Source organism: Hyalella azteca, unplaced genomic scaffold, assembly GCF_000764305.2.
Source record: "Hyalella azteca isolate HAZT.00-mixed unplaced genomic scaffold, Hazt_2.0.2 contig6035, whole genome shotgun sequence".
Classification (NCBI taxonomy): Eukaryota; Metazoa; Arthropoda; class Malacostraca; order Amphipoda; family Hyalellidae; genus Hyalella; species Hyalella azteca.
In genome coordinates this window covers 52019-65514 of record NW_025936207.1, presented here as the reverse complement: position 1 = coordinate 65514, position 13496 = coordinate 52019, and the positions used below count along the sequence as shown (strand labels likewise).

At 41.9% G+C, this 13496-nt stretch overlaps 1 protein-coding gene across 1 annotated transcript; it reads left to right on the top strand.

The window, feature by feature from the left end:
• Positions 1-6551: 6551 nt before the first annotated feature.
• Positions 6552-7977, top strand: LOC108668892 (serine/threonine-protein kinase pelle-like). The gene is made up of 2 exons (XM_018156150.2): positions 6552-6737; positions 7860-7977. Exons 1-2 carry the CDS (start codon positions 6598-6600, stop codon positions 7975-7977), a joined length of 258 nt encoding a protein of 85 aa, XP_018011639.1. The 5' UTR covers positions 6552-6597.
• The last annotated feature ends 5519 nt before the right edge of the window (positions 7978-13496 follow it).

The following is a 13496-nucleotide window of genomic DNA, read 5'->3' as shown; positions in this document are numbered from 1 at the left end:
CCATTCAGATAGAAGACATTCGCCATTCAGATAGAAGACATTCGCCATTCAGATAGAAGCCTGAAACTGAACATAATAAAGTCGTGAAATCATATTTGTTGTGATGTTCTCTTGCAGTGATTGTGATTCATGTTATTGTTGAAGGAATTAACTAAGCAATGGACAGTCGCGATATTCGCATCTTTTCTTGCCCTTATTACATAGGGTGATTCACGAAAACTTCCTCTTTTGTATTTCGCGCCATGCAGCCAGTTATTATAGGAAAAAGGAGGACAGTATTTTACATGAAAGGTAAAGTTATGAAGTTTTGTCTCCTGCCTAGTCAGTTGCCATTATGCATTGGACAAGCGAGCCGAGTGCGTTTGCTGTCGAGGCGTACCTCTTTGGATGGCCCGATTTCCCGATTTGTCTCCGTGTGATTTTCATGAGGTGATTTTTCTTAAATCAATTGTTTACAATGAATGTCGGAAGACCCTACATCATTTAAGGAAAATAATACGCCAAGCCATCGCCAATATACCGGTAATATATGCTTCATTGAGTTGAACGGAACTTCAAAAATCGACTAACTAAATGCATTGACGATGTGGGCATCATTTGTTCGATATCATTTTTAAAACTAAGCGCTACAAAAATTCAGGTAATGAATTTTTCAATAAAATTTTAATTGTAATGATATTTTTAATAGTTTTTTTTCACTGAGTGTTCAAATAAAGAAGTTTCTGTGAATCACCTTGTATAATCACGATACGGGCGTTCCGTGAGTTGTATCCTCTCCCTCTGCCTCCTGCTAGTGTGATGTGTGCACTATTACACAAAAAACTTCCGATAGAAAAAAAACTATTACGCAAAAAAAAAAACTTTCGATAGAAAAAGAAAACTATTACACAAAAAAAAAGAAAACTCCCGATAGAAAAAAACTATTACAGAGAAAAAATGTTGATAGAAAAAGAAAACTATTACACAATAAAAACCTCTGATGGAAGTTATCATAAATTTTAGCTTATCTCTGATATTTGTCATTGCGATGCCCGGACAGGAGTGCGTGGTGCGGGCGGCCAAGAAGAGGCCGGACATGGCGGCCGTGTACTCGAGGCTGCAGCAGCTGGCGCGCCAAGACATCGACGCTCAGCACAAGCGTAAGCCTGATATATGAACGCTTTATCTTGATTATAATCATCCTGATCCTAACCATCCTGATCCTAACCATCCTGATCCTAACCATCCTGATCATAACCATCCTGATCATAACCATCCTGATCCTAACCATTAGTTGGCGGATACTTTAACCCTCCTCAATAATATTCTCCATTGAAGATAAGCTAATTAATGTTTCCGTGTGTGGAGGTAGTGTTGAATGGTATCGGCGTGTGGCGCACCTGGTGTCTTACCAGCTATTTGTGTGCCCGTATTTATCTATCCTGATAGAGTTAAGTGATCGGTTGAAAGTAGGCCTATTTTGCTCATATCACTTATAGGAGACACCAAGCGTTGTATTCATGTGAAGAACGACGAATTTATCACTTCTCTTTGGCTGCCATATTTGTGTGGACTGCGACGCATTAAGCCCATTTCAGTCGACTCGCTGAGCTCAATTCTTGAGCATATCTCAATTAATTCTTGATTCTTGATTCGTGTGTATTGCTCCTTAACAGACCTCATAGTTACCGATAGCCGCATTCATCCAATTTAGTCGAGTGTGTGGAACCTTTCGCAAGTGTTGTTACTGAAAGCAGTACAATGAGCTGATGGAAATCTTCGGAATAGTTTTCAACTACGTAGCTATTTCGCACGCCAATGTTTGCATTTACAAATCACGTGGCTTCAGATCTTCGACTCGGTTAAACGGTAACAGGCTCCCAGTCTAAAATGCATGGAGTTTTGCGCAGATCTATCGGCATGGATGGCGGCAACGGCGTTAATTCGCGTGGTGCTTTCAACATTGCACTCAATCCATTTCACTTGCTAAGGAACAATAAATAATACTGATGAATCTTGTGTAATTATGTCTGTTGGTACCTAATTGCTTATATGCAAGCTCTAACCCTCATACAGCTCAGAAGAAAAGTCGTTACATATCGTATTTTTGCTCGCATAAAGCCGAAATAGGTTAGCTATGAATAACTGAATGCCACCGTGAATATGCCATGATTGAGATTGTAAGTTCGTTGATGACCTTTAAACTGAAGGCATGTCACCCAAGTGCTCTCTCAGAAGGTGCTACACCATCTCTCATCAATAACCTTCTACCGCCGTATGTCACTCTCCGAAATCATAACTTTCAATTTGAAATATACGTAAACTATTGAGTGAAGCAGCCTGTGCATGTTTGTACGCAACAGAGAACATTTTAAAGTTGTCGTACGTGGCGGCAACCATCAGTGCAAGTCATTTTGCGCTCACTAGAACGTATCTTTTTTGGGAAGTAGGCTTGTGACAATATTACTCATGTCAGGAGTAGAGGGTTAAATGCAATCGTGTATCTCCCCGTACTAGGTTTAATGTCGATCCCTTGGTTTTCACTCAGAAGCGATCGAGCGCTCCTTTATAGCCTCGTTCGAGGCGATGTTCTTTCTCGCACTCCTTGCCTTGATCCTTACTGCCACTTCACTTTTCTCGTTGTCTTTCTCCGACGCTTCATTGTCTTGCTCCGACGCTTTATTGTCTTGCTCCGACGCTTAAATTGGGGTTCCAAGGATAATAAGAAACACCAAGTAATTTATTACAAATTGAAGAAAGAAGTCCTATTTGTATACTATTTATAATTAGGAAATTCTTTAGAAAAAAGTACATCCTAATTAAATTTCATCATACCTTGCCTAGGGTCCACGCTGTCGTCTAACAAATACACAGCAATTGATATTAAGTTTCGTGGAAATCCACGATTGGATAAATTAGTTATTGTGCTGGAAGAAAACAATTGTAGGTTAAAGTAACTTACAAATTAAGTAGAGTATGGCTCACAACTATTCCACTTACTTACTATTCTAGTTATTCACTTACCAGAACGACGGCTTGAAGTGCTGCATGTCGAGTCGTCGCCGTGTGCTTGAGTGCTGCAGTGTTGCTGCGATGAGCGTAAATCGTCTTGGGACTCATTAGCTGCCTCAACGCCACCCTCAGTCATAGGAACAGCTTCCGCCTCAATGTGATCAGCGCCACCACCAGAGTTGGACACGGCTTCATCTAATGAATCAGCAACTGGTCCTGGAAGAAGAAAGGAAAGATTAAAGTAACTTTTCTTAAAATCATCTTCGCGGAAATCCACGATTGGATAACTTAGTTATTGTGCTGGAAGAAAAAATTGTTGGTTAAAGTAACTTTTTCAAAATCATCTTTCAGTCAACAAATGTGCACCAGTCAACAAAGTTATTTCAGTCAACAAAGTAATTCCCCACATTGAGTAGAGCAAAGATGTTACTTGCTTGCAGTCGTAGTAGCTGCGATGCCACGTCAGCTTCCTCTGAAGTGCAGACTCTCTCCAAAAGATCTTGCACAAATTCGTTCACGTCTTGAACGGCGGCCATCTCATTGCTGTCGCTAAGCGCTCGGTTAGCTTCTTGAACGGCCTTCTCATGTTGTGCTCTACGAGCCGCGGTAGCTTCTGAATAGGCTATCATGAAGTAGCGTAAATCACTGTCTCTAACGGCAGCGATCTCGGCAGCACGAGATTGTGAGGAACCTTCTCGAACGGCGGCCTCTCTATTCTGGACGTCTCTACGCGTAGCTGTAACATAGCGGCGTATGTCCTCTGATGGAGCGGCAGCATGATGTGGTGAAGAAGCTGTCGATTGGCCTTCACGTTTTCGAGATGGTCGTTTACGTTTCTTAGCAGTCTTGGGTATCTTGGCGGTGGTATCATTCGATCTGCTTTCTGGTGCAGCATTCCCCGTCCCCGATGCTTCATCCATAAACAAGGCAGCAATCTCAGGACGTAAAGCAGTTTTACCAGCAATTTTCCCTCCCATTTTCCGTTTTTTCGCCCCTTCAACTTTTTTCCCGTCAGCACTAACAATACATGAGGGGTTTGAATTGCAGGGATCGGATGGCAGAGATCTGACTCCCGCTTGGGAGTCTGGCACAATGTGTTTGATTTGGTCCGTCTGTTTGACTTTGTATTTAATTACTTTACTCTTCTTAGCTACTTTATCATTATCTTTCTTAATCTTTTTAAGTTCACTTTCCACAGGACCTACTGCAAGTCGCCGCACTGGCGAGGAGCGCGATGAGCTAGAGCTCATTATTAAGGGGACCGGGCTGCCCCCGGAGAAACTTCTACAGTTATTATCCGATCATCATGAAACTTCACATACATACTTAGAATGTAAAAAGAAAAACATTTTGCTCGTACGAATTTTTCGAAAAAATTGATAGAAAACGTGAAATTCATAGAAAACGGCTAAAAAGGGGTACTTTAGAAAATCTATCTCCTCCCACAAATATCATCCTACAACATCGAGACACGTATCATTCGATTCGTAAAGACCATATCTATCGACTCTAACATCACTTTTTTTCATTTTCCACCTAGTTTTTTTATGACGTTTTTTTCCCATTTTTTACATTTTTCNAGTAATTAGCGCAATATTGTTCTCTGTCTATAGCAACTTTCGGAAAGCTTCTAAAAACTACGCAGCTCCCACAATAACCTTAGAACTGATGACGTCCATTTTTCGACCGATCGACCTGAAATTCCCATTATGTGTCATGTTTGACGATCAATATCTGGGGAACGAAATGGCCCTGAGATCAATACTTGGGACTAATCGAAGCACATTTGTGTCTTCTTTAAAACTTAATTCGTGTCAATTTTCCTGAATCGTCTTAGTTTTCCAGATAAATTAGTTTCAAATTACGAAAATGTTGAACTAATGTTACGAAAAAACTACCTTAGAACTTCCTAACTCGAAAGCTATTGGCTCAAATGATTGGTCTAAGAAGAAAAATGAAATGAACCCGCTACAAAATTTCCAAGAAGCTGTGCAATCGGGCTTTACAGGGGAATCCAATGCTCAAAATCACTTTGCTGATTGATTTTGTGGTCCACTCCCTGGAGGGACCTGTTAGAAAACCTGTATAAAACCTGTTGCATTACAGGTTATAAGGGCGTTTCTGGAGGGAGGCTGTCACGACAGGTCTCAAACCTAGTAGGGACGTGCGGTCTGGAGGGAATTTTTTGAACCTGTGGATCGAAGAAAAATAATATTAAAATATTAATCTTTGCTTTGGTCACACCATCATTCAACATCATTTTTCACGGTCTATCACATATATAAAATGCAGAACGCTAGAGCCATTTTGAAAATCATAGGGAGAAAAAAAATTTTCAACTTTTGGATACATAGAAAGTTGCGCCTGGCCGAGCTGCACCTACCATAATTTTTGGAGCTCAAATGCGATGAAATTGAGTTCAGTTCGCACATAAGTGTGTTGTTCTTCCCGCCAGAGCGTGAACTTGAGCCAAAAAAACTTTGAATTTAATTTCCAGACTCCCTGTATGAGCTAGGAAAAAAATTTTAGTGGATCAGAAAACCTCAGGATTTTCTCTTTAAAATGATACTAAGGTTCGTTTTCGAGGGAACTATGGTTCGCCTTAGGTTCGAACCTGAAGTTCGGGGGTTCCCTGGATTCTGCTAGGAACACTTACGCGACGGCTTGAAGCCCTGGCGCCGTATATGTCCGCTGGTGCTGCTGAAGTCAGTATTGCCTTCATAGATTTGTAAACAAATAGGCCCACTTCCACACATGCCCCACCATACTTAGACACTTAGTTTTTGATCTCTTCCTTGTGAATTTGTCTTTCCCCCCTTTGATTATACCGGTATTATATGAAGAAATAATGTGGTGTCATGTAAGGCCGTTGGTAGGGTAGTCATCAGGCGTCTGAATTACCAAGGTACTTAACGATGTTTATTTTTCTTCTAGGATCAAGAGCTTTGTCCCTCAGCTACCTTGCTCTCTCTCTCCTCCTCGTCTTAGCTCCGTAATAGGCTACTTGTTGAACTTGTTAGTTGATAAACTTTGAGGAACTTGCCTTTGGTTTACCCTTTGGTTATAAATCCCGTCCCGCCTTAAGCATTGCTTCGTAGCCAATTGCATGGGCAGCTGTTTATCTATTCAGCTTCTGGTCATTGGTAGGTGAGACAAGGATGGTCAATGCGAACCGTTAGGTGAGGTTACCGGTTGCTTGGTGGTCGGAGGCCGGTTAATTACATCTTTTTTTTGGTGCTGATTTCCGAAATGTTTTCAATATAGATAAGATGAATTTATGGGGCGTTTCCTTATTTTGCGATTTTGACTGTATAGCTATGAAGGATTAGGCTAATTTATAACTATCGGGATGGACAGGCTGCACCGCGCAGTGCTGGCTGCTGTACCGCGCAGTGCTGGCTGCTGTACCGCGCGTTGTCTTGTCCAGCAGCTGCACCGCGCAGTGCTGGCTGCTGTACCGCGCATTGTCTTGCTCCAGCAGCTGCACCGCGCAGTGCTGGCTGCTGTACCGCGCGTTGTCTTGCTCCAGCAGCTGCACTGCGCATTGCTGGCTGCTGTACCGCGCGTTGTCTTGTCCAGCAGCTGCACCGCGCTGGAGAGGGCGACATGGGGGCCCATGGGCGCTCGGCGGGGCCGGCGTTCCTTGACTGGTGGCAGCGGCTGAACATCGCGCGCGGCACTGCGAGGGCGCTCCAGTTCCTGCACACCGTCAAGGATAAGCCGCTCATCCACGGCGACATCAAGAGGTGCGTGAAAATAGGAAGCCTCCCATAGAGTTCAGGCATTATTCCAGGAGCCCTTTCCTTTAGTTTTCCCTAAATATTTACCAGTATTTCAGAAAACGGAAGATCGTCACAATACGGGATGAGGTATTAAGCTATTAATTTAATTATGATGCGCAAGTTCTCGAAATCATCCTGTGTCCACTATTTTACTTCTATCAGATCTACTCAAGACAAGTTTCACTAACTATCGCCACTAAAAGGATTATTGAGAGGCGCTTTTTTATAGAATATTTGTTTGGTTAGCATAAGGTTCAAATGTTTTGAGTGTGCAGTTTCACTAGACGTGGTGCGCAAGTACTCTTCTAAATCGCTCAGCTATCGCCTGCGTAAGTTCTAGCTACAGCCGGCGTAGTTTCTACCTATTCATCTCTGTGAGCCATTTTATCACAGTGGTGAGTTGAGAGCTTTCTTACAAATTAAGCTTCGAACTTTGAACTTGTATCTGACACTCCATATATTGAGTTATGGAAAATACTAGTTTTCACGGTGTTTCTCTGGACATATCTGAACATGTTCTATTAAAGAGCGATGACTTTTGTATAGTTTTCTTCATTATCTACATTTTACAGGTCATATAAATGTTAAAACAAATCTTTTTATTCCCAACTCACGAATCGTGACCATTGAAATCGGAAGAAATAAACTTGATGATTTGCACAGCAAAGATGTTTAAATCACATGGTGTGATGTTCCCTCCTTGATATCAAAAAATCTTCAGGCATGCAAACTTAGCAGTGATGTATATTTGCTCACTGCACACTGTTAGAGAAATTGCCGTTAACGGTATTACCGGCGTCTCAGTGGCCGATCTGCGCGTGAAAAGAAACAACCGAGGCGCCGTTTTTATTCTAATTTAACACTAGATATCCGTACCTAAAACATCTGATAAAAACGGCGAAACAGTTTATTTTCACGGGGCGACCGGCCACTAGAATGCCAGTGGGACCGTTTTTTCACCGTTTTTCACCGTTTTTTCACAGTTTTTCACCGTTTTTTCACCGTTTTCACAGTTTTTCACCATTTTCACAGTTTTTCACCGTTTTTTCGCCGTTTTTCACCGTTATTCACCGTTTTTTCTAACAGTGCCAACATTCTGCTGGACGGCAACTTTGAACCTAAGTTGGGGGACTTCGGGCTGGCCCGGGAAGGTCCCATGAGTCAGTACACCAGCATGAAGGTGAGCACGCTGGACCGGCCTTAGCGGGCAACTCGGGGCTGGTGCTGAGTTGTGATCATAAATGTTATGTAACTTCATATTTATTGTGAATATCATTTTCTACTTTAGAATTTAGTATATAATATGAAAAAAATTACCATTTGATACGAGTTTAAATGAATATCGAACTTTTTTTGTTCATATGATCAATACAGTTAATATTTTAACGAGATTCAATATCATTTTATCACTATAAATTTCACCCCATAAATTATTTTCATTTTCTTTGGCTACAGTTAAAAAAATAAAATAACTGCTAAGATATGCATGATAATATCTCGCTGCATTTCAACCTAAGCATTATACTTGCTTTTGTGTCGGCATTGCTGTCTACTTCTGGTAATGGGAATGAAACATCCATTGATATTTCACTTACGGGGATTTAATATCTTCAACAGTTCTTCATCATAAGAGAGAGCTGACTGGAAAGCTTGTGTTTTTGCATACAATACAGTATTTGGAGAAGTGAACCGCAGTGATTTTGAAGAGGAGACTTAAATGAGAGCTAATGGCTCACAAGCTCCCTGTAGTTCTTCCTTCAGTATTGCTCGCAGTTTCTTAGTGCATTTACCACAACTTTTCAGCGCGTTGGTTGCTTTTCAATTTTTATGTTATTAACTTCTGTGAAACTGGGCGGAGAAAATGAGCTGAGCAGCTGAAGGAGTAAATAATGTAGAAAAGCTGCCAAAGGCGGCTTTCTTCCTTTTTCTTTATTGCTACGATTAAATTCGAGGAAGAAACAATCCAAAGATCAAATAGAGCTTTTGACATGTTAAAAGCAAACAGCCTAAAACTCCGAGCTCTAATTAGATTGTTTTCGTTCCTCAAACGAAAATAATTAGATCAACACGAGTAGGTACGTTGATGTCACCCGCCAACGCACCGTAAGTAAGTTACTGCTCACACCAACACGGATGAAAGAATTAGGAGTTACAACGTCGTGAGACTGGTCGCTGGTATCACGATAAGTCTATTGACGGGAATTGATCGCTTCCTTGACGTCAGATATCAAGGTTAAGAAGTTGAAGTATTCAATTTGTTTCTGCCAATGGATTTGTGCAGCGTTTTTAACCACTCTCAGAAGGCGCTGCCAACTGGCAGCAGCCCAACGTGAATATACTGGAACAGGGTAATGCTTTACGTTATTTTGGGCTAAATATTCAGAGAAGCAACTATCTGAAAAGGACTTGTTCAGCAATTCGGCAGATTGAACAAAGCTAGGAGCGTTCTCGCTGTAGATGCTTCGAGGCAATCCAAACCGGTTCACGAATCTCACTTAGGCAGAGAGGAACGACTTCGTGCTCATGTCAGGCACAACTTCCAAATGAATGGCACGGACACTAAAACGGGTGAATATGACAAGATACATTTTGACGTAGGTACCGGCCAACTGCACGAAAAAATGACCAGTAGAATCAACACCTGTGTTTTCGAACAGTCTCACGAAATTGACGCGGTCAAGCACGTAGTCGGTTACCTTGGGATACCTGTAGTGTAAGATAATGCATTCATTTTAGTGCAGATGACACATTCCTTCAGCACGCGCTTCACTTAAGGTCGTGGTTTGGGAAGCCAATAACCCTGGTTACGGAGAGTATTTAGGGTGGAAGAAAGTCCCATGAGCTGGCACCTTAAATGAGAATCTCTACTAATCAAGTTGGTGAAATGGTTATCGCGGGCAATGAGAACAGGATGCTTAATAGCATATGGCATGTAATTACATCTGCTTAACCGTCCTCTGGCACGAATAATACCATCAGCATCTAAGAATAGGTTAGCCCCCGATCTCTGCTGCGTCTACGTCGTGGAGGTATCCTGGCCTGCGCGTCGGCCGTATATGCCCGGCATACTCGGGAGTCAGGCCAAACGGCAGAGGCCCGGATCGCTACCGGAAGAATAGGTTAAGATCTCAGACCAAAGGAGGCACGGTACCTGAGCCATTTGAAAGCAAAAAGGCAAGCTCCTCCCTGCAATGCAGAGATTGTTCAAATTTGATCCAGTATTTGCGTGCCAGCGTCAAACTATTCACGCGATCGGGCTTTGCCTTTCTAAGAGAACCGACGAAGTGGAACACGAAGTGTTCAGCTGCGAATACCTGTGAAGATCAATGACAGGAGCGCTGACGCAATTATTCATACTGCGCCACAGCCGATCTTCTTATTGGTATTAGACAAAATTTATAAGCTGGCTTTAGGCCAACTTTTTTCATCCTGGCAAAGAAATTCGGGACCTTTCTGCTAGAAAGAAAAACTGTCGCGAAATTGTTTAACGGTAATCCCCCTGGTAAAAAGGTCTGCAGGATTCTACGAAGGGGGCACATATTTAAATTCACATTTAAGGTTAAATTCACCTTTCAGTTGGTCACAGAAATTTTGAATACATTTCACTCTGTTGTATGCAGACATTTTTGGATTTATTTTGCTTGTGCAGGACCCACAACAGAACAATCTACGAATCGACAGTAATGACGACACTGGTCATTTTAACCCTGTCAAGTGATCGCATCAGACACATCAAACATTTTATAGCGAGAAAAATTGCTAGCAGTTCTAATGTAGGCAGGCTTTTCGACTTCAAGGGCGACACCTTGGTCTTGCTAAAAAGCAAATTTGCAGACTTTCCTACCTCTCCGTCAACGACACTATGGACATTGAATCCATATTTAGCTTTTGAAGCGTCAGTAGAGGACTAGCTTCACATTTTCAACAGTGGCAAGAGCCTTTCTATCAAACTGAAAGGTATTTAACAAGTTGAGCTCAGCGAGCAGCTGGAGCCAATCTACTTTATTGTCGGGTGAGACTTGGTCGTCCCAAGCAATGCCCGACTGCCATAGACGCTCATAAGAAACTTGCCCCTAACGAAAATGGGATTTAGCAAACCTAAGCTAGGGATCAAAACATTTAAAAAGTTTAGACAGAACTGAACGTTTCGTGGCCGGGTCATGCTGACCGGAAGCATCATTGAAGGCAAGATACATGGTGTCGTTGGATTTGTTGTACATGTAGCCCAGAATTTTTTCTGCATTACCTTGATGCTGCACAGCCAGACCGTCCGTCTCAAATGTCTGATTAAGCACGTCACAATTAGAAGCCCAGGGGCCGTATCATCAAAACTTCGTAACTTTTTGTACTTCCGACATAAAAGTTACGTGTTACGTAAGTATATCCTAATTTTGGCATTATCAAAACATTCGTACGTAAGACTTAGCTAAAAGCGTACTTTCAAAACCATCTGGCCAACTGACCAATCAGAGGCTTTGGATTTGTTTACATTCTGTGAACTTCGATGGCGGGAATCGATGCCTTCGATGGTATCGACTATCGAATGTGTGTTGCTACTTGCTAGTAAATCAATAGTTTCCTATCGCTTCAGCAGACACTCTAAACTCCACTTACGACATCTCCGAGCAGGCGTACAGTTACGTTACGTATCTTCCCGCGCAAATGTTTTGATAATACCACCTCTAGCGTTACGTCATCAAGTCAGCACTTACGCCACTCGTAAGTCGATTTTGCGTACATACGAAGTTTTGATAATACGGCCCCAGGAGCGCAGGACGAAGCCACCGTCCAGCATGCGCGAGTAGGCAGTGCGGTACAATTCAATCATCTGGGATGTAACGTTGCCGGTCATGAACAGGGCAGAGATTAACGAAACTTCGCTAAGTTCACGTTACTTTTCGTACTTACGTTCAAAAAGTTACGTATGGCGTAAGTCAGTCAAAATTTGGCATTAACAAAACTGTCTTACGCATGACTCATCTGAAAAGGTATTATCGAAACCATCCAACTAACTGACCAATCAGAGGCTTTGGATTTGCTGTTCCTAGCTCCTGACTCCTGTCGACTCAGTGCGCAGAGCGCGTGGATGGAAGGAGGTTGTGTCGTGTCAGCGGCATCAGCGTAGACTGACTAGGGTGCATATGGAGAAATAAGTGTGACGTTATCCAAATAACAATGCACTTGTTGTTGTGATCATTCATCAAAATTTCTTGTAATCAGGGCAAAAAAATTGCACTATTCCCATTCAAAACTAGAAGACTTTTTAGAGAGACCTATATAATTTAGAAAATTTTATGAGTTGGAGTTGTGACTGTCAGAGAAAAAAGGAAATATGTGTACGGAGCTAAAAAAAATGGTTGGCTTGTCAACCTCCACATAATTTTGAATCAAAAAGGCATGAAGATATTTTGAATCAAAAGGCATAAAACTCTTGAACATGAATATCAACATTTGCTTGTAAATTAAAACACAAGAGGAAAACAAATTAGCTTCTGGTATAAACTCAATCGAATATTTTTTCCTAAAAGCACTAGCCCGATCCCATATTATACCTAAGTCTCATTATTGAAAAAATTCTATTACAATTCAACTTGCTGCTAGTAAATTAATAGTCTCATATTGCTTCAACACTCAAAATTTGTACGTAACTCCGCTTACGACACCTCCGAGCAGGCGTACAGTTATGCACAAATTTTTATACGTAGCTTCCCGCGCAAATGTTTCGATAATAACACTCAGCAGAGTCACGTCTACTTAGCTGTACTTACGCTAAACGTTAGCGGCTACGTATACTTAGCATGTTTTGATAATCCGGCCCCAGGTTGTCAACGTACAAACAGTTCTTAAGGAAATAAGAACACTTAAGTCATTCGGAACTGAGCGACATGGTGCTTGGTTACAAAATTTAGAATGAATGGACTGGCGACATAGCCATACATAATAGATGTGTAACGGTAAGCCTTGAGCTCGCCTTTTCTAACCCATAAAATACAGAATATATTGCGAGCATGCTTGTCGCTCAGCTTAATTTGAAGGAAGGCACGTTTAATGTCAGATATCACTAAATATTTATCATGACGCAATCCTAGCAGCAAACTGAATAGATTCGACATCAAATCTACACCCTAAAAGGAAGCTGCGTTATGAGGAGAACCGCGCACTTTAAGCGAACAATTTAGCACAGGGCGGACCTTCTGTGTGGATGTCTCGTCATCGCCTACACTGCTAGAGAATCAGTGTGGTGCGAACTTACTCTAAAAGGCAAAGATAGCCTTCTCATAGGGGTAATTTACAGATCACCTAACAGCTCCTCTGATAACAATAAAGTACTTAACAGCCTTTTACCGAGCATGTCATTCAGCAGGTCGCATACGTTGATCGTTGGTGACTTTAACCATCCAGAATTATAGACTGGGCAGATGAATCTTCTCCAAGAGATGGGAATCACCCAGGATCCTTGTTCTTGGAGTCTGTGCAAGACTCATTTTTAATCCAAAACATCACCAAGCCAACCTATTTTAGGGGTAAACAGACCCCAAATATTCTAGATATGGTGTTTACTAGTGAAGAATCAATGATAGATGAGCTTCGCCACGAGGCTCCGTTGGGCAAAAGCCACCACCAATCATTGTTTTTCAATATTAAGTGTTGTGCAGAAAAGACGCTTCGGAAGCGTGAACGTTTGAACTTTGCGAAAGGCGACTATGATAAACTCCGTGAAAC